At 45.5% G+C, this 21513-nt stretch overlaps 1 protein-coding gene across 5 annotated transcripts; it reads right to left on the minus strand.

Moving 5' to 3' along the window:
- Nucleotides 1-1121: 1121 nt before the first annotated feature.
- LOC149352132 (ragulator complex protein LAMTOR3-like) lies at nt 1122-21027 on the minus strand. 5 transcript variants are annotated; one of them, XR_016290686.1, is made up of 8 exons: nt 20953-21027; nt 20657-20691; nt 20144-20202; nt 15793-15926; nt 12289-12352; nt 8700-8778; nt 3564-3609; nt 1122-1219 (listed from the first exon to the last, which is right to left on the minus strand). XR_016290686.1 is itself a non-coding variant. In XM_089581297.1 (7 exons), exons 1-6 carry the CDS (start codon nt 21010-21012, stop codon nt 8705-8707), a joined length of 426 nt encoding a protein of 141 aa, XP_089437423.1. In that variant the 5' UTR covers nt 21013-21027; the 3' UTR covers nt 1122-1219; nt 8700-8704. The 5 variants fall into 5 exon arrangements, 3 of the variants coding, with proteins under 3 accessions (XP_089437423.1, XP_089437421.1, XP_089437422.1); XR_016290685.1 differs by having other exon boundaries at nt 8692-8778; XM_089581297.1 differs by lacking the exon at nt 3564-3609.
- Between the last annotated feature and the right edge of the window lie 486 nt (nt 21028-21513).

Raw genomic sequence — 21513 nt, forward strand, 5'->3', positions numbered from 1 at the left:
TCGGGCTTTCCTTGCTCTCGCCGCACATCCCACTTCGAGTTACGTGCGCCACGCGGAAAGCCAATCAACAGCCTCAGAGGAGCACCGCTCGGCAACAGCGCATGGATCCAGGATCAGGTATAGTGGAGGCAATGGTATAGTCTATGGTATGTATAATGAACTAGATTGTCAGGGAACGAAGTGGTCGCCACATTTACGCCGCGCGGAAACCGCGTTCGTAGGCCTGCGGCTGCATTTTCTTTCAATGTTGATTTTAGAGTTCTGCTACGCAGCTGGTTGGTGAGGAATGGGTTCCTTTTGTGCTGTGGGATGCTCAATTCGTAGCTCGAAGAGATTTTGTGTAACAAATACATTTTTTGTCAGCAAAAATATCTTAGACTAACATTAAGCAAGTTCTGACAAGTTTCCAGGAATCTTTTTGAACAAATAGGAAATATGGTAGAGCGCAATATCCGGGACGTTTGTCGTGGAATGTGACCCAGAGGCCAACCAAAGTACCTAAATGTGCTCGAAACAAACGGGCCAATGCTCAGTTGCTAAACCTGTGCGAAATAGAAAAACAAAGTATCTACAAGTGCGTCAGGTTGGCTCGTCGCATGCATGAAATGTCTAAATATGCTTCTGCCAGCGCTACCCTCTTCGTTGCATGCCTGCGCCAGATCTACCTTACCTGCTGGAAACACCGGTGATTCTAACTAGCTTTCACTGAATAATGTGCTAAGCCAGCAAGCTTAGCTATACTGATTTTTTATATTTTTCTGGCACGTCTGCATGTGTATGAGCTGAGACAGGAGAGGAGTCATTTTTAATATATTCAGTATTAATGATGCTAGCTTAAAAATTTATTAAGCACGGCGACCAGTGATGGAGTTAAGATCACTCGTACACTTTTCCTAGCATGAGTCCATATTTTACGGTAACGAGTGCTGACATCACACAGTACACTAATTTCGTATTCCACCTCCATCGAAATAGGGCTGCCGTGACCGGGTTCGAACCTGCGACCTTGGGATCAGCAACCGAACGCCAAAGGCATTGAGCCACCACAGCGGGTCACCTTGGGTGTACGCTTTTGTTAAAATCTTCAATGAACTTTATAATACATAACATGACACAAGTGGCATGCTGAATAAATATGCTTTATTACAAACAAACTTAAAATTTTTTCTGTGCGTGTGAGACCTGGCAATGTTGTGGCTTTATGTCTGGAGAACCACACCTGAAAAAAATTTGGACATTCCATAAAAAATGAAAATAGTTCTTATTTCCAACTATGAATATATTGTATTAAACTTTTTACTAGTATTCTTGGCACACATTCTCTGTATAATCAGTGCCTGAAAGTATTCAAAAGTGCAATTTGACATCCCAAAGTAAAACAAGAGCCATTCAGAGACAGACAGCACAAGGGAGGGATTTAGATTCATTTTAAGCACCTGGTGTTCTTTAAAAGGGCTCTGAAACGTCTGAGGCAAGTACACTCTGCGTCAGCCTTGTGTATAGCGCTCGAGAGGTGCACTGCCCTGCAAACAAGATGCCACCTCACTGCAGCTTTTGGGCTGCAAAGAAAATGCTCACGTGAAAATAGCACCACAGACCTAGAAGCCACATGGGCAAAAAAACAAGCCGAAAATTATAGCCTGCTGTACTGTATTTCAGTTTTTGTCGAGTGGTGCACGCTGACTGAGCATTCTACACAAGGGTGATGCAGACTCTACACAAGCTAGCTCAATCACTGCATTGTATTGTCATGGACACCTGAACAAAATAACACTTCTACATGCAGCAGAGAATACGCAATCATGCGCGAAAATTGGCAAGCCCTTTCCAGTGACTCATGCTCGCGCCCTCCTCCATTTCGCACTCCTGCATATGCCAGTTAACAGATGGCTGTTAATTCTTTCTGACGTCACACAGCTACGATGGCTCCGGCGATCAGGAAGCAATGCCCACATGCGTCGGTGATGGGGCCGATGAATGAGTGCTGACCTTTCAGCGTGCAAAAAGTGACGAGAGAAGAGGGGAAGGCGTGAAGACGCTGAAATTTTAATTTTGTCTGCTGATAACACAGCTACTGTAAAATTCCGAGGAAGTGACCCCACCCCCGCAAGTATAAATTACTGGCAAAGTAAGAAGGGGGGGAAGGGCGCTACCCTGGAACAGCGCTGAAATTCAAGATGGCGGCGACATTTTCCCGCCAGAAAAAAAAAGAAAACGTAGTGCACATGGATTTAAACCGTCCTGACGTTCTTTCCCGCTCGAAGAACGCGAAAAGAGCGCATCGTCCACGTATTCACTAAACACCGGCGCGCCGTTACTCAACTTTGTTCGAAGTTTTGCCTTCCCATAGTTTTGCTGTAGCAACTTCTCGAAATTCTTGCCCCATTCCTATATCCGTTTCCAGTCGAACTTGAAGTCTTGAGACGTTTGGTGAACGTTTCTTCCACTTTCCCGATGCCATTTTATGACCACAAGTCTCTTCCCCACTGTGCACGAATGCATTACCGAATTGACAGCACCAAAACAAGACAAATTGGTTTGGTTTATGGGGTTTAACGTCCCAAAGCGACTAAGGCTATGAGAGACGCCGTAGTGGAGGGCTCCGGAAATTTCGACCACCTGGGGTTCTTTAACGTGCACTGACGTCGCACAGGACACGGGCCTCTAGAATTTCTCCTCCAAAGAAATTCTAGCCGCCGCGGCCGGGATCGAACCCGCGTCTTTCGGGACAGCAGCCAAGCGCCATAGCCACTGAGCCACCGCGGCGGCAAAACAAGACAAATGGCACGTGACGAATGGGCATGCGAATGGCTTGAAAAGCAGGATTAGATTGGATTGGATTCTTGGACTGCATGGGGTAGGCCAGTGTTGCCTAGGTGTGATGCGTGATAAGGACGCGGAGCAGGCAGGGGGGGAGAAGAGCCCTTACCCGGAATGGCGCAGAAATGTGAAAGTAACAGTGAAGTTAGGGGGGGGCCCTTGCATGGGCAGGGGCGCGTGTTCGGAATTTCACGGTACTATGAAGCGCATTAAAAAAATTCTTGCTGGAGGATATTCGTGAAGTGGCATCCTTTAACAACCCAGCTGTACCACAACTTTATCTAAAGTCCCTTTCAGAGCCCTTTTAAATGCACTGAAATTGTGCCGTGTATGGACATTTTCACATTTCCTCTCCATCGAAATGCAGCTGCCACAGCTGGGTTCAATCCAATGTCCTTGGGTTCAGCAGCCAAACACTGTAGCCACTTTGCCACCATGGCTGGTGCCTGAATATGCTACTATTTTCCTTAACCCCCCCCCAACCTCTACAGCAGGCAAAGTAAAAATGCAAATGATCTGTTACTGCCCAATAAGCCTCAGTTACAGCTGGCCTAACTCCAATTTTCTTGCCTGATTGATCAAATTTTCTGTCCTGGGAACTACGTCACATTGCAGATGAAAATAAACAAATGATAAGCACTTCAAATTCATTTTTTTTTACACATTACCTTGGTGAGTTAAGAAAAGAGCGAACAAGACGGAAAACTCTGAACCTTTAAAAAAAATCACCCTCACCTACTTACCTTGACAGAATAAGCCTGATCCTCCTCTTTTCCAGCTTTCAAGAAACTGCAAAATCATTTTTACCCAAGTTTAGTTCACTTGTGAATTTCCTCGTCTTAAAGGGTTACTGCACTAAGGTTTTTGTCTTCAGTCTACCTCAGCTAAAATTGATGCCTAAACTAATTAAAACAACACTTTTCCTTTGCACAAAAAATGCACAAACAAAGCACAAGCCATTTATCACTTTTTCTTGCACTAGTGTACCAGGCAGTGCCTTCTAAAACAAATGCTGTTTCGTGGTTACAGCACTGCACATACTCAATGGGTGCGTCTGTTGCAGCTGTGTTGGCCCTGTCAGCACACAGGAGCTGAACAGATTATGCTGTCAATGCATGCCATAGCTTTTACAACGGTGTACGATGCATCTAGCTATTTGGTAACAAGCAAAAGAGGACACAAAGGTGCTACTTGTCTCAAGTTGTAACAACAGTGCGGTGCGGACACGCCTCGTGTCATTCAATTCTGAAAGGTGAAATGCAGTCATTCTGCAGGCGCTTGATTGCATTGTTGACCACAGACACACAAACCATCCAAGAATCCACCCCCTTTTCCCTCTGCACAATCTCCATTATATTGATAACAGTCTTAGTCGCCCTACCTGCATGCATTGCGGTGGCTAGCCAAACTTGTCACACTTACAGCCTCGAGTGGGATTCGAACTCACGGCGGCACGAACAAATCAGCTTCGCTTGCTGCTGCTTTAGACCATTCAGCCATCGCCACAGCCTTACACCCCACATGTTAAACTGCCGGCCTCTCATTAACTTTCATCAGTGCACAAATTATCCAAACACAAGAACACTTGGCACTTGCACGTGCAAGCCCAAGTTTGAATGTGTGGCCTATTTTGGGAGACCTCTTCGAAATGAATGAGCATGCGGGCACTCGGAACCCAAAAAGTACCCCTCAAAAAAAGTCGCACGGAATGACGGGAGATTTAAAGCACCGGAGCAGGGTAACAAAGAAATTGTCATCATGGTTTATGGCTTATGGGGTTTAACGTTCCAAAGCGACTCAGGCTAGTGCAAATGAACTCAGTTTGTCAACACAAAGCGCTACACAATCAGGAGCCCACATACTAAAGCAGTCTCCTCTGCATTAATTGCATTGATCGACTGTTAATTTTAATTTTTTTTTCTGACAGAGGAAGCGTTTCCCAAGCTTTTTTACTTTTTTTTTCTCTCCGGCCCGTGCCAATCACCATTCCCGTGCCTATGCGATTTGAATACTTTATGCGCAAGCCGACTGTGACAAACATATTCAAACGTATTGAGTATTTAGCGATAACAGCTGCTAGAACAGTGACCATGATGCTGTGCTGCTGCGCCTTCGCATGAAAACTTTGTTTTGTGAACAAAACCAAAGCTTGACATTGAAACTGCCAATGTTCATTGGCAGCTTTTAGAAGCAGGTGTGTTATGTTCCGATTGGCAAAAAGAAAAAATCAATAAAGAAGAGATCAAATCTGATAGTAGCCCAACGTATGCATACTGTCACAGTGGCTTCTTTCTTGTTGAAAGCCCCAATAAATATAGTGTGTGAAAGGAAAACAGGATATATGGTTTGGACTTGCTGCACAGCAGTAATGGGACATCATCCACCTGAGCTGTAGAGTGAACTGGGAATTTCATTTCCGCTATCTGCTAAAACCATGATGTCAACGTTGTGAAGACCAGTACAACACATGCGACTACAGCTCCTTCGGAGCGGAGCGTTGCCCCAAAAATAAGAGTTCAGAACCACATCAAAATGACTACCATAATATCCCGAGTCATCCGCCATCCTCCGTTTAGGCAAAATATTGATACTGTGAAAACCACCGAGTCATCACTTGCCCCTAAAAAACGTAAACCAAGAGCCTCGAAATTTGCGAAAAATACCCTCCCAAACATCGTGACCACAAAAAAAAAAGTACAAATAAAATAAAGAGGAGACAAACTGTTTTGTTCCTGCATCCTCCCAAATTTTCATGACCACAAGGCTGAAAGAAGGACGTACAGAAGAAAAACAATTGAGATAACGAAAGTAAGCATTCTTTTGTTCGCAAACGCAAGGAAGTCTGTTTGCATCCGATACAGAACAGGAGGTCGCTATCTCTTTGTACCGTGATATGCAGCTCTGATACAGACATTACCGCAATTCGATTGCCGGTCGACCCCTGCATAATGATGTCAGGACTAGTTGCAGTGGTGTGCACTTTCGAAGGGGTCTACAGTTTTGCAGTCCGTATTCCCACTGTCTCTGTCGCTGCCAGTGGTGCTGCTGCCTTTTTATAGGAGATGAGGGACAGCTACACAGTGAAGAAGAAAGTGGAGGTCATCGAATGGCACCAGAACCATGGAACAAACATGAGTGCAACCGCACGTCATTTCAACGTGGACCGCAAGCCTGTGCGGGAGTGAGACGTTAAGTTCGAAGCGCTGCTGCAAGAGTGGCATAGGAGTACCGTATAAACGTGTGTAAGGGCCACACCCGTGTATGGGCCGCACCCCGTTTTCCCGAAGGAAATGTTTAAAAAAAAAATAACTCCGTGTAAGGGCCGCACCCGAACTTTCCATGACCCAGGCGGGTATAGCCTTCTAAATGCACGCGCTGTGGCCTCCGCGATCGGCTCCGGCTGCGAACAATGGTGCGCTTGATCGTAGAGGCCAAGCACGCGCACAAGAGCTTCCAAAAACCGTCCATGGATGGCGCGCGAGGCCACAGCCATCATCATCATCGTCAATCCCCCCCCCCCCCCCCGCGTCTTACTGCTATCTACATCGGCATCAGTATTGCCAGCTCCAGCCTTTTATGGCGTGTTGGCGCGTTCTCCGTAGTTGTGGCTTTCGCGTGCTGCCGCCAAGTAGTTTTAGCACGATGGGCAAGCACGTTATCAGCTACACGGCTGGGAGTTAGCTCTCGAACGCGGCAAGCGTGCGGCGGACAGGGAATGCAACGTGGCCGGGAAGTGCGTCCGATGATCGTGCTATCAAAAGGGGGCATTGAGAAACACAAGCTGCAAAAAGCGCGCTTTGGACAGGGAATGCGACGTGGCCGGGAAGTGCGTCCGATGATCGTGCTATCAAAAGGGGGCATTGAGAAACACAAGCTGCAAAAAGCGCGCTTTGGACAGGGAATGCGACATGGCCAGGAAGTGCGTCCGATGATAGTGCTATCAAAAGGGTGCATTGAGAAACACAAGCTGCAAAAAGCGCGCTTTCCGAGGCGAGCCGTGCAAGTTTCCCGAACTGTAAGAAGAGCTGCTCTGCTATGTGATGAAAATGCGGAGCAACGGCTATGCGTTGACAGCGGACATGCTGCACGGCTTCTTTGGGATGAGCGTGCACCAGAGCACAGCACCAGCTCAGAGTCGAAATACTCCGCGAGTGACGATTGAACGTAGAATAAATGCCGCTCATTCCCTGATTGGTGTTTTTGCTTAAAATTTTTTTTTTTTTTCGTACGTCGCGTGTATGGGCCGCACCCCGAAAATTGGCCCCCGAATCTCGAAAAAAAAGTGCGGCCCTTACACACGTTTATACGGTAAGTATAGACGCACCATTAACAGCAGCTGTGCAATCTTCAGTGAAGAAGTCAACATGGAACTGATGGATTTCCTTACAACAGAAAGAGCAGCGGCGTGAGCGGTGAGCAACTGGAGCCTCCGAAAGCATGCGAGGCAGCTTGCCAGGGAGATGGGCCCCTCTCCTGATGGAAGAAGCGGTGCAACGTTTCACTGCGTGCTGCCACCAGCGACAGCCAAAAGCTTCTGGCAGACTACACAGAGGAGATCGCCACCTTCCGGAGTGCTGTGCATACATTTCAGCGTCAGAATGAGTACAGCAACTTCAGCACAGAAAACATGTGCCAAACGATGGTGGGGATGGATGCCCCTGCCACTAAAACCAACAACCCGGTAAACAAGTCCAGCATCCAGGTATTGCACTTCTTTCTTACTTTTAAGTTATTTACCTAAATTTTGTAGTGTAGAGAGAGATGGCAAAGCTTATGATGCTACAATCCTTAATCGACAATTACACTGATTGCAGAAAACGTTCCAGTGACGTGCTCAAAAAATGGCTGGATGACGTCTTCTGTGCTGACCCAATGGGTCACCAAAGTCTGGGGGCTAAACAAGGACGACGTCCGGCACCTTCTTGTGCTGGACCAGGCATCCATTCACAAGACAGAAGTAATCCGGAAGGCCCTAAACGAGGTGGACATCGACATCGTGTTCATACCAGGCGGATGCATGTCAGTCGTGCAGCCTGCACATGTGTCCTAGATCAAGGGCTTTTAAGGCCCATCGGCAATACATATGGGCCAACTTCATGAGCAGTCAGCAACCACGCCTAACAGGAACCTCAGGAAGCCCTCCAGACAAGACGTGATTAACTTTGTGGCAGAGGCTTAGGCTGCTATTTCCAAAGAATTGTCCATCGGTCTTTCAAGCAGTACGGTCTCTCCACTGCCCGCGGCAGCTCGGAAGATGGCGAGTTGAACAAGCGACTGGCGGCTGCAAATGAAGCTACAGCTTCAGCACTGGAGCCGGAACACCAAGAGGGGTTTGGACAACGAAACCCTCAGAATACCTTTTCATTCGGAAAGCGATGTTTCCTCTGATGGTTTTGACGAGGACACCGAGTACATACTAAAGGTTTTCTCGCACACCAAACACGAATGTTTTCTTCCAGTTCTTCCACGAAAGCCATGTGTTCGTCATGCTCGATTTAGGTCGAGTGGTGTGTCATCCACGCTTCCCAGACACCCAGTCAGCCACCACTGAGTACATAAAGCAAGCAGACATGCACGCATGCACGCCACCATGACCGACGACGAGCTCTCCAGTTCTGTTTGCTTACAAATCGCTTCCTTATCTGCATTTTGTGATTAAATTTGAGTATCTCTAGTCAAGCCAAGCTAGATGCAAACAAAAAAAAATGCATATTTTCTAGCTTTTTCCAATATTTTTTTTTCATTTGGTCCCCGAGACATGGTGCGCCTCACTTTTTCTATGAACTTCAAGAAGCGGAGAGGGGGGGGGGGGGGGGGGGATATTACGGTAGGCACACTTTTTTTCCGACCACTGCAACCTTATGATCTTACCTGCTTACATTGGTTAAGAAGCTTCAACAACACTCTTTAGGGTTTGTGAAACAGTGTTCAGCTCCTCTTCAAGGTTGAGTATCATGCCTAGAAAAATGAAAAACAAAAGGAAAAATATCAGCAGTTAAACAAATGTAAGAAACAGGCCACACAAAATAAGACAAGGTGTACACAAAGACATAGCAAGATGCACAAACAAACTAGACACAAGGACGCTGCAATAGCAGGGCACGGCGATACAAAGCAACTCTCTTCTCTCAGCTTGTCAGCTTGGATAACACAGCTATTGTTGGTCACCAATATGGCATATATACTGGCTACCCTGCCAATAAAGATTTTTGTTGTCAGTAAGCACAGCATTGCATATTCTTTGCTTTGTCCATGTCTGTTGAACTGTAGCTACGGCAATCAGCTGCTGCCCAAAGATGCAGTTCTGAGTCTTCAGGCAAGATGCTTTTACACATGTACAGCCTTTGTCAAAAATATACAGTCCAAAGGGTTTGACTTTGGGGCAGTGCAGTGAGGCCCATTTCGCACCGTCAGCATTTCAAATCTTTTGAAGCCTAGCGGAGCTCTTGTCCTCACTTCTTCGAAGCTTAGGACTTCCAAGCGTGCTAGAGGCCCCAACCACACACTGCTTAGTAACTAAACCCTTGGGCTGCATCCTTTTGACAAAGGCTGTACTCCCTGCAGTATATTTTTGTGTTGCACAAAATGTGCTTAGCTTCTTATCAAACAGAAGACCCAGCTAACTGCTTGTCATGGGCAGTGGACAAGGTCACCTTAGAATGTCACATACAGGCACAGAGGGATGTAAACTAAGAACCAAGAGGGTTTCAAATTGGGCTAGTTGGTAGTTAACATGGTCAAACATAATTGCGCTTTTGAAAAGATGGGACAAAACAGGGACGACACAAACTCTTGTGCGCACGAGAGTTTGTGTCGTCTGTTTTGTCCCGTCATTTCAAAAGCGCAATTATGTTTGACCATAAGAACCAAGTACAGGAACGTTGCAACAAGCAGCGACATTATGATAAATTGCATTTGAGAGCAATTTTTGGAACACTACCATTTACAATTTGAAGCACTCTGGAGAAATAAAACTGATTAAGAAGACTGTGTAGCATGCAGTTTTTAGTTTCTCAAGCTCTAAGAGACAATACTAATAATATAGGCTAATAGTTCCGTTTACAAATTTCTAACACTGGAAAACAATGCTGTAAATGTCTGAGCGTACTATGAAGGTGTGCTACACTATTATGTTCGTTGCCATACAATTGAAGACCTCTTAGTTTTATGTCATATAATTGAAGCTGAGACACTTTCAGGAAATCGGCCACCTAAGTTTTATTCTTAATTTTTATTTGAAGAGCATGAGGATCACATGCTTTGCACATAATGCCCTTTTTCATAGAGAGACCTTTTTCATAGTTTAAGAACCATTTTCAAGCCACTCTCGGCGATTGCTGAGGCCACAAAAAACTGAGCACCGAACGTCGGAGAGATAGGCTTCCCCACAAACGACTGCAGCACATGGCGGTGGCAGGTCAAACAGGTCAGCACATTTAGTGACCAAACACGCGTTTGCAAACACACGTTTGCAAACACACGTTTGCAAACACACGTTTGCAAACACACGTTTGTAAACACACGTTTGTAAACACACGTTTGTAAACACACGTTTGTAAACACACGTTTGTAAACACACGTTTCCAAACACACGTTTCCAAACACACGTTTCCAAACACACGTTTCCAAACACACGTTTCCAAACACACGTTTCCAAACACACGTTTCCAAACACACGTTTCCAAACATTTGTTTCCAAACAAACAAGTGGACTGAACTTGAAGTGGCACGACAAAACGAGCCGAAATGCACCGGTAATCCCCTACCGTAGTGGCTTCGCTGCAGTACCTAGATGCAAAAGGGCGAAAAGCACACACCCAAAAAAAAATGCGCTAACCTAGGAAGGGGGCCATTCCTGCAGGGACATGACATGAAGAGGAGAAACGCTCAGGCTCCTTTGCAGAGCCGAAGTGTTAGGGGGCTAAGCATTTGAGAACTACAAAGATGCACTTAAAAACGAACGGGCTGAGTCTGGGGAAGGCAGCATGAAAATCAAGAACACCGCGACAGCCAGCCACTGCAGCAGCTTCCCCATGCTGCTTAGATGCAAGGGGGGCAAAGCATTCGAAAAATGAACTTGGCTACTCTAGCCATTTCCTCCTAGGGACCGAGTGTGTTGTGAAGTTCCTTCCGTGCTTCAGACAACGCAAATGTGGACCAAATTCTGCGGGCACTACAAAAAGAGCTGTTTAGCCCTTGTGCCAAGAAATGCTAATCGACATTTTTAAGAAGTGAAATTGTCAATGAATGCCTTTGGAGTTCATTCAGCAGTTAACATTTTTCAAAATGAAGCGGTTTAGATCATACATTTCCTGGGATTTATTTATTTATTTATTTATTTATTGGAAATACCTGCAGCGCCCGAAAACATTATTGCAGGGGGGATGAGGATACATAACAGGAGATTAGGCCGGAAAAAAAAGAGGAAGAAAAAAAAAGCAATACAACAAGGCATGACACAGCAAGTACAAAATGAATGAAATATGAAACAACAAAAAGACATGACGAAAAAGAAAAAAAAGAAAGAAAGCCAACTGCGCACTCATACATCCGACAGCAACGCGCGGAACATAGACTCTGAACGGCACTCAACAATTTCATGGGGTAGGCAATTCCAGTCATGAATGGTAGATGGGAAAAATGCGTTTTGATAAGTGTTAGTTTTGCATTTAATTTCTCTAATCTTCCACCCATGGTCAAGTCTGTTTGACCTGAAATGCGGTGGAAGTAAATAATTTTCTTTATCTATTTTTATTTTTCGGTGAAAGATTTTATACAGCATTTCTAACCGGGAGTTGGTACGGCGTTTCCGTAACAGCTCCCATCCCAGCGTTAGTTTAATGTTAGTTAACTAATGTTAGTTAACTAATACGTTTTTCTGCACTTCTCTTGTAACTATCAACAAGGCTTTATAAATGAGCAATGAAGTTGTGGTATAACTCCTGGACCATGCGACTAACTTGAAAGCAGAAAAATTCTCAGGAAGCAAACAGCACACGTTAGCCGCATGGCTCTCTCTAAGGCATTAAAAGCAGAATGTCAAACTTGAGAGCACTGTATTATATGCACACCAGTACCAGGTACGGAAGCAAATCAACAAAACTGCTAGTACTAGTCCTCCTTGGAGTGTAGCAGATAACATATAGTAAAATGACAGCAGTACCTGCAATGCCAGCACCAGTGGCTCCCAAGGCACCATGTACAGGTGCAGTCAAAAGTAAATGGAAGGCAACTTTGTCAAAAAAATTTAATTTCTTTAAATCTACAGCATAGTGGTCCATGCTTGTTGGTGCACAGAGCAATTCGCAAAATCACAATCAGGCTGCACATATGTATTCAAGGATGCATGAATTGGGGGGGGGCCAATGATTAAATTTTTTCGTGAATATTGCCTTCCATTTACTTTTGACTGCACCTGTACTGTACTGGCACTGCAGTAAAGCTACGACAAGTGGTGTGATCACGTACCAGTGTTTGCTGAACTGCTCGCAACAATTGTGATGGTCACAGGATGCCTGTTGAAGCTAACCACCTGTGCAACAAATAGAAAAAAAAAGTCAGCATAAAATAAAAACACGATGACACAAGAGCAGTTTGGTGCAACAGTTTTTCATGAGTACCTGATTCTGATAACAGCCACTACACACTGAACATAAGTTCAAAACAGCGTGTTCAAATTGCAGCGTTTAATATTAATCAGAACAATAAGGCAGCAAGAATCTGCGACACAAAAAAAAAATGAGTGCTAGACATCTAGTGGCAGAGGGAGGAGATAGGACACTCTTACTAGACCATTCCTACTGGGGCCAATTGGTGCACACTTAGCTGGAATGGTCAGTGCAGAAAAACACAACACACCATTGTGGTCGCAACACAGCACTACTAACAACTAAGCGTTTTATTGAAAGATCACATGACCACTTGCTTTTATACACCAACTGCTCCTTAACAAAAAGAAAACATACAAGCATACCCTACTGCCTACCTCCCTGTCTGCTTATGTGTGTTCATAACTGTGTGAATCAGGTCCTAGACCTAAAAGATCATAGAAATTGACAAATGAACAGTTAATAAGAGATAAGGTTTGGTTATTGGGGTTTAACGTCCCAAAGCAACTCAGGCTTTGAGAGACGCCGTAGTGAAGGGCTCCGGAAATTTCGACCACCTGGGGTTCTTTAACGTGCACTGACAACGCACAGCACACGGGCCTCTAGAATTTCGCCTTCATCGAAATTCAGCCGCCGCGGCCGGGATCGAACCCGCGTCTTTCGGGCCAGCAGCCGAGCGCCGTAACCACCGAGCCACCGCGGCGGGTAATAAGAGATAAAACCTGGGGCCTTCTTAACCACATTCTTAGAAGAAAATGCGATATCATTTGGAAGATGGCCCACCCCCAAATATTCTGAAGGACCCACCAAATTTTGGAAATAGGCCAACCCCAGAAAATGGATTACAGATGGATTAGTGTGAGGATTATGATGGATTAGTGGGTGCATTAAAGGTGCACTGAAGAGGAATTTGAGCTTGTCTTTTTGCCGCGGGAACTCGATCTACGCGTTCCTAGCATTCTTAGAAACTGCGACTTATTGCCCTGTATGACCGATTTCCCAAATTAAATCGAATTAACGGCCGGCTCCCGCCCTTTTTTTTTAAATTCTGCCTCGTACGGTGGGCGGAGTCGACCAACGCGTGGAGTGCCTTTCACCCAGTCCCGTGGCGGCTTGCCGCTCTGCCATCGGCGGAGTAATACGTAGTAGTCCGTAGTAGCAAATAGTCCGCGCGTATTTTTATTTCTGCGGGCTTATTTTGCGGCTATATTATCTGCGAATGAAACTATTTATTCATCGAAACCTAAAAAACAAAATAAAGCGAAAGCAAAGCCTCCACGGAGCTGGCTGAAAGGAACTTCACGCGTTGGTCGACTCCGCCCATCGTACGAGGCAGAATTAAAAAAAAAGGGCGGGAGCCGGACGTTAATTCGATTTAATTAGGGAAATCGGCCATACAGGGCAATAAGTTGCAGTTTCTAAGAATGCTAGGAACGTGTAGATCGAGTTCCCGTGGCAAAAAGACAAGTTCAGAATCCTCTTCAGTGCACCTTTAAGGTGGAAAAGTGGGTCTGGTAAGTACAATCCTACATGATAATACAATGGAAGGTACTGGAAGATTCTAGTTCTCAGATTTTCGAATTCGGTGGCCCTTGTGTTTTTGTCTTTTTTGGCTGGTTTTCTCCCTTGACATGCCATACCAACAGGCCCACCATTCTGCCCTGCTGACGGCATCATGACCCTCTTGACCAACCAAGAGAATTCTGTTAGGGAGAAACTGGATGGCTTTTGCAAAATGACGACCTAAATTCTATGGGCCTCGTGCGCTGGTATGGAAGAGCCACTGCTCCAGAACAAGTGGCGCCACCTCATGTGCGATGCTCACGAAAAGCGATTGTCCGCCGTCGTGTGAGGCAGTGGAAGGAGCCGTGAAATGCGTGCTTCCCAACAACATTGTGGAAAACCTGTTTCCCCCCCCTTCGTTTCGATGCGGGTGACCACCTACACCATGCATCAGGACAGCCCCGGCTGAACGAGGAGGGAAGTTTCTCCTCATGGGGCAAGCGACGGGAGCGCCGCATCAGAGGCTACGCGGAGCTCTGCAGAGCCGTGGAGACTCTCTTTGGGATCCGGCCAGCATGAGCGGTTGCAGCTGCACGCTCTTGCCACCTTCCGCGGCAGGCGCACGGAGATCTGTTTGTGCCTTGCCGGTGGACTTCTGGTTCCAGGCAGCGAAGCGAGCACAGCAAACGCGTGCTCTCGTCACCTCCCCCAGCAAATGCTCGGGAATGGCTTTGCCCCAAAGAATCCGGCGCGCACGGGAAAACCCGGCCGCCATTGTCGGCGTGTACAAACGTTCGGCGCCGATACCTCCGAAGTAGCGCCCCTGCCCCAGCCGGTAAGTCGGAAACCCTTCTTACGTTAGCCTTTTATTTCCGAGGAATGCCTCGTTAATTTAACAAACCTTCTGTTTAGGCTAGATGGTGCATAGCTTTTTTTTTTTTTTAGCGCCCGTCCAGTGTGTTTCCTCTTGTTGTGTGCGTGTTCTTGTGCGTTTAAATTCATTTTAACAAAAAAAAACCGCCTCGTTGATGTTGTGTAGCTAGCCGGCCCGCTCTGTGTATTAATTGCAAATGTAATAAATAGCATATTTGTGTTCACGCTTTGTCGTCCCTCCCTTTGTTCCTTCGAGCACAGACCCCTCCGCGGTTAGCGAGCTGGAACGCTGCATCCACGGTGTGGAAGTGCGGGGGACGGAAGACTGACCCCCCATATTTCCACAACGTCACTGCATTAGAACAGAGCTTCTTTCGGCCGCTTTTGTGCCATTATGTTGTAAACATGCATGCACCGTGTTTGTGCTGCAAAATGAACTAAAAGCAAGGCCTAGAAAGCCACTACCTGCTTTCAGCTGGGTGTGCCTTTTGTCTACCGGTGCTTTGGGTGTGTCTCCTGGCGCGAGCGCTTCTCCTGGGGGCACTTTGTTTTGGGAGTTTGACTTGACACCCGAACAAAAGGCAGGAAGCTGTCACTAGGAAGGCGCTCAAAAAAAATTTTCCACGGGGTGGACAGACCACACACTCCTTCAGTAACACTGGTCAAATCTGGAGATTTGCCCTGAGGCATCAGGTCAGGCATGGGTGCATACAACAACAACGCTCCAAGAGCTCCGTTGGCATCGACCAGCAGGGTAGACCACTACCGCCGTTCTTTTTCTTTCGCGCTTGCATGGTCCACAAGGGTGCTTGTCCTCAGTTTTCGCAGGTTGCCATATGCTCAACAATATGCAGCAATGGCACACATATCTCAGCAACAGTTAACAGCAGAAGCACTGAATAACTGTGAAATGCACATATTTCCTGCCTTAGCTGCAATCTCAGCAGCCTAAAGGAAAAAAAAAAGGCCAGTGGCTCACAACACAAACCTGGTAGTTACCGTACGAGGAGATCATCTTGTTGCACTTTCCTAGGCCGAGCTTGTTACCTTGGGACATGGCCATGCCCACCGTGGCCAGAAAGCCAGGCCTTAGGGCATGATCGGGCACTCCATCTGTGGCAGCTGCATGTACAGTCACGAGCAAAAAATATTAGCACAGATCACTGCCGATCAGAATACGTATATCTCACCACGCGGCGCTGCGCTATGCAGACCTGCCTAACGGGCCATTTCCATTCTTTGCAGCCTAGGGGGGGACGGCAGGAAGTAAGCTTTATCAAGCGTGCACCTCCCGAGCGTTGAAGTGCCGACCCTACGTGACTGTGCTCGCGGCATTTATTTTGGCTCGGTTATCATGAGCAAAGATGGCTTCTTTTTATTACTGTTTTTTTTATGTCCGCGATGGTTTGTCAAAGGAACACCCGGGAACAACAGATGATAGTGCTGCTTTTAGCCAGCAATTTTGCTGGTCCGTGACAGTTCGCTGAACCCCCCTAATACTGTAGAATGGGAACGACCCGGCACTCTCGTTATCAGTCTCTTCGCCACCCGCAGCGCCCCGCATTGTCATTCCGGCGCTCTGGTGTTCCGTCATGTGTGCTAATCTTTTTTTACCTGCGACTGTACCATACCACTTCACTAAGCAATGACGACCAATTCAACACATCCTGCCAATACCAAAGCATAAATGGCCAGACAAAATCATTTGAGTAGAGTTACAAGGGCACTTAATTGCATTATTATAATAGACAAACACTAACAACGTTGAGCCAACACTATATGATACCACCCAAGCAAGCACTGAACGTGCCTTCAGTGAATCCAAAAAAGAAACTGCAGCTACATAACTACCAACATTCTGGCTGCAGTCACTAAGCTGCGAGTGTTGTTAACGTAGATCTTTTCTCCTCCTATAGACCTTATGCAAAAGTGCTGCCATCTACCGGAAGAAAACCGAAACAAGCAAGCGACGCCATGTTGGGGGCTTGTGGTCACGGAGTCAACGTAGTTGCTTGGTGCGGACCGTGTGCGATCGCTTTACTTTAAGTTTTTATTTTTTATTTTATTTTAAGTTTTTTATTTTAAGAGCTTTTGGTGGCTTTCGTGTTTTCTTCGGCATGGAGAATGCAGACATGGATGACACAGCCGTGACAGTTAGCCTCCTGCACCCACTAGCTATGTTCCTCAGGAAGTCATTTTCTGTGAAATGCTTTGAGCAGATGCGGGCAGTCGCAATGTTGAACAGGGAATCTCTCTTTATGGCGATTAGCCATACTTTGCGCATGTTCAGCTCATCTGGGATGCAGTGGAAAGACACCTGCAAAAGAAAAACGCACAGTAAAATATGCTGCATACCTGGAAATAATTTTTGTCTGCACTTGGCTCAATGCATGCTTTGCTAAACATCTTGTTTACATTGGAACTAAGAAGAGATTTTGTGGTTATGTTCTTCTGAAAACTGCTGCTTAATGGACAATTGCAAGATAACTTTGTGTACCATGCTACAGTGAGGTTAATTATCTGAAGAACAACAATTAGTCGAGCATTAGGGACGATACGTTATGAGCTGTTTTCAAATTTACATAAAGCCTAAAATGCCTGGTGACAGCATAGCCACCTAGTGGCTACGGCGTTGTGCTGCTGAGCCGAAGGACGTGGGTTCGATCTCGGCTGCGGCAGACGTTTTTCTGATGGAGGCGAAAAACGAAAACGCCAGTATATCGAAGTTTCGGCACAGGTTACAGATCCCCAAGTAGTCAACATTAATCCGATGCCCTCCACTACTGCGCGCCTCATAGCCCAGGTGTAGCTTCGCCGCGTAAAAATAATAATAATAAAGACGACCTGAACATCTGTGTTGCTCGCATTTCTGCTCCCCACGATTCGTATTCGGCAAAGTGATCGCCCAACCATGACTGGCGACGATGCACTGTGGGTCATACCTTGGAAAATACGATCTTCACAAAATATGCGACGATCGAACAGCCGACCACGAACGGTAAATGATCGATTTACGCTGCCTACTACGTACGCAAGTCACTGACACGGGCTACACGAAGGTCCGTTGCGGATCCGTTCGCCTGTGACACTTCCGAAATTTAAGATTGCATAAGTCTTGCATAAAAGCAAACCGAAGGTTCAGGATAAAAAAACGGGCACATGAAGCCGAGCGGCAGACACAAAACTAATCCCGCGTGAGAAACTACTAGCTGACCGACGCAGTGCGCCGTAACTGCTAGCAGGCAGAAGCGCTCCTCGGCAAATACAAGATGAGCAAACATCCGACTCATTAGCCTTTTTAATTCTGTAAATGTTATTTGTGTTCAGACTTCGTCTACGATCTGATTGTTAACTCTCGAAAAGCACTCGACACCCGCAAGAAGCTTCCTGCTGCCTCGCATCGTGCTCCAGGCGAGAAATAAAAAAAAAGTGCACGAAGCTAGCACTCTTACCTTGTTTCCTTGGTTATCCGTGAGTCCTCTTTGTGTACAGCAAGGTACAGAGTAATATTTGGGCATCTTGGACGACGATAAATGCCAGCGTGCGCTTCGCTATTCCCGCACTGCCATATAATGCGGTATCCGTAAGCCCCCAACATGGCGGAAACGCGAGCGGTCAACGCAAGGGGGCGCCAGTTTTTGCATAAGGTCTATAGTCTTGTTATGGCCTTTCACCTTTCTCTCTTTGTCACATCGCTTTTCTACATCCCAATTGCTGCTACAAGAAAATAATACACTAGCCTTGCAGTAACATAACAGAAACAATGCTCGTTTAACTATGAATTAATTAAGAACACTGCTTTCACAAAACAATTTCACTCTGCACCCTTTGGCTACTGCTGCTGTCCAACCTGGTTCATTGTTAACTCTTGCATTGGCCTCTGGTTGTCCAGTAGTTTATAGCAAGAAAAATCACTAACAAATTGAGAGCAATGGCACCAGTGTAAAACATCACAGGCTCATTACCCAGTTGACCCTTTTGAGAAACACGAAATTTTGCTGTGTCTCACATGCATACAAACAGCAAAACTGCACTCAGAATGCACTCTGCCATGATTAATATACTTGATCTGTTGCTAAACTACTGTATTCAAACCACACAAAAACTCAAACAGAAAACCTGCCACACACATTTTAAAGGCAGGTCTCTCAGAAGCTCCTGATAGGATTTAATTGTATAAAGAAAGTGACTAGCACAGCTGAAGTTCTATGAAAAGTACTCCCACATTAACGCAGCTCCATTGGTGACAAAGGTCAACTATACAAGTGCTTTTAAAATGTGGTTTCTTTAGCTTATATCACTGTCAAGCCAAAGCTTTTCTCTGCAAAGTAAACAAAAAAAAACCTGCCAGTCTCTTCAACTATTCCTTTAAAAATAAAAGCTTCAATGGCTGCTAACAGAAAAGAGTATGCATGCTTTCTCTTTTGTGCACTTTTGTGCATTTGTCAAAAAATGACCCCGGATCTACTATGGCACTTAATGACAGCATTGCTTACGGCCAGGGAGGATGCAGCAAGAGCTTATATGCATTAATGCGGAGCATCAGCAATGAACCACAATACTATCACAAGTTTTCTGAAAAATTTTGCCTTTCGCAGAGCTCTTTAGCACAGCAAAGAAAAAGATACAAAGTGCATGCAAGGATCACACAACAGTGTTTAAGAATCATTCAGAAACCTCAGCAAATAGTGAAATTGTGAAAAACTGAACCTATGAAAGAAAGTCCACCAAGTATTTTTAATCTCCAGGTCAGTGGCTCGATAATAACCCAAAAGGCTCAACAGGGTGTACAGTCAGGACAAAATGAAACATGAACACACATATGCCATACTTTTAAACTTTGCAGACACTCCTTTACAATCGATGTATGAACATATACTTCTGTTAGACTTCTTGCTCTTAAACATGAATCAGACGAGTTGTGCACTGCAGCTCAAAATACACAGGTAAGATATTTTGCTTTGCTGACAGGCGTTGTTCGCATTTCATTCTGGCCTGACTGTACATCAGCTTTATGCTGCATTGCACTCCTGAGCATATACGTTTGTATATGGTTCATTTTCCACTCAGGTCTCTTCTCTTTGCAATGACATTCATATGCAGTACTGCTGTCCCCATCCAGCAGACGCTCATTACAGGCACAAATGTTTTTGGTTGTGAAGTTCACACAAAACATTTGTGCAAGACATGCAAATATAAATCAGGTACGCCCAAAATGAGTTTCCCACATAAGCAAGCTCGCCTTGAAATAAAGAAAATGTAGACAGAGTAAAACAACACCGTCAAACAGTAATACTAGGCCCCATGAAGTCTTAGGGAAGCAGACGCTCAGGCATTACCTTTGATTAGTGGCACACCATCTCGGTCTGCGAAGACAATAGCCTGGAGACCTTGGACCCTTAATATAAGAAGACAAAAACGCCCACATCCGACAGCACCATGTCAGAAGACACACAAAGGAATTGATAGTTTTCACGTGAGCAACACGATTTGAGCTCGTACTGCAGATACTTGACTTCGAGATATCGCAAGGTCAATTACTTAAACAAGAATTGTGACGGAAAAAAAATTTTGGAGGTATCAGAGCGGAGTGTCTGGAAAATAACTGTGCACGCAAAAAAGCACCTCGCAACAAAATGATAATGCCACGTGTAAAATAAAAACGCGGTTGCTCACTGCAAAAGAAGCGACCGACAATGTTGTTCACACAACAACGCCAAAGCAACTGCGGTCCCAAAATGTTTCGTCAATTAGAAATGAGCTTACTCGTTACGAAACCAATTAGTTCTCGCCAAATGGTGCTGAAATATACAGCGCAAAAATGAAAGACAATTGAGCAAAAATTTCTCTACCTGGAAATAACTTGGGTAAGGTGCTTCTTCAGTTCCTGCAAGGACACAGAGAAGTGGTAAGGATCCGGATAAAAATACACTAGCGACATTTGAAGGGCGGATGTATAGCGACAGCGATGGGACGGTAGAGAAATTGAAGGTGGCCAAGGAATACGTGTTTCTCAAGTATTTAGAACCTGCCAACGAAGCACAGAATGCTTACAGTTTCCTCTACTGCTAAGCTTCAGCACCGCACTTAGCCAAATTGATAGCCTAATTAAAAACAAGCATGCACAGCTAAAAATCATATGACTTACATCAGCCATGCTGTTTACACGGGACAGCACCCGCAACGCCACCGCGCAGACACGTTGCATACTAGCAAGTAAGTAAAAATTGCCGCAATAAAAAAAATAATAAACAAGCATAAAAATAAAACTTTTGAATAAATAAATAAATGCACATTGTTTTAAAAATAGCATAAAGTGTTGTTATTTTATATTCGGCTATCGTAAGGAATCGCGTGCTGCGTGTGCGCGAAGTGAAACTGAAAATACCGAACTGGCTGTACTGCGTATGCGCTGCAGTCGGTTTCACATGCGTTTGACCTAGTTTAACGCGTTGTTCACCGTACTACGAAGTGCTGAAACGAGCAAATTTTAGCAGACGATGGATGTATTTTTCTCGCAGTGTATAAAGGCTGACAGTAGGCTATAAGCGACCCTTACATATGCCACTGCGCACAGCCCGTCTCAACACGATCGCGCTTACCATTGTCATTACTTTGGTTGCATTTCGTTCGAAAACATGGTCTGAAACAGAGCATAGTCGATGTCGCGTTTGGTTTTACGGTGATGCAGTACAATCAGCGATGTTGC

The sequence above is a fragment of the Amblyomma mixtum genome, chromosome 3 (assembly GCF_055824585.1).
Source record: "Amblyomma mixtum isolate Tamu chromosome 3, ASM5582458v1, whole genome shotgun sequence".
Classification (NCBI taxonomy): domain Eukaryota; kingdom Metazoa; phylum Arthropoda; class Arachnida; order Ixodida; family Ixodidae; genus Amblyomma; species Amblyomma mixtum.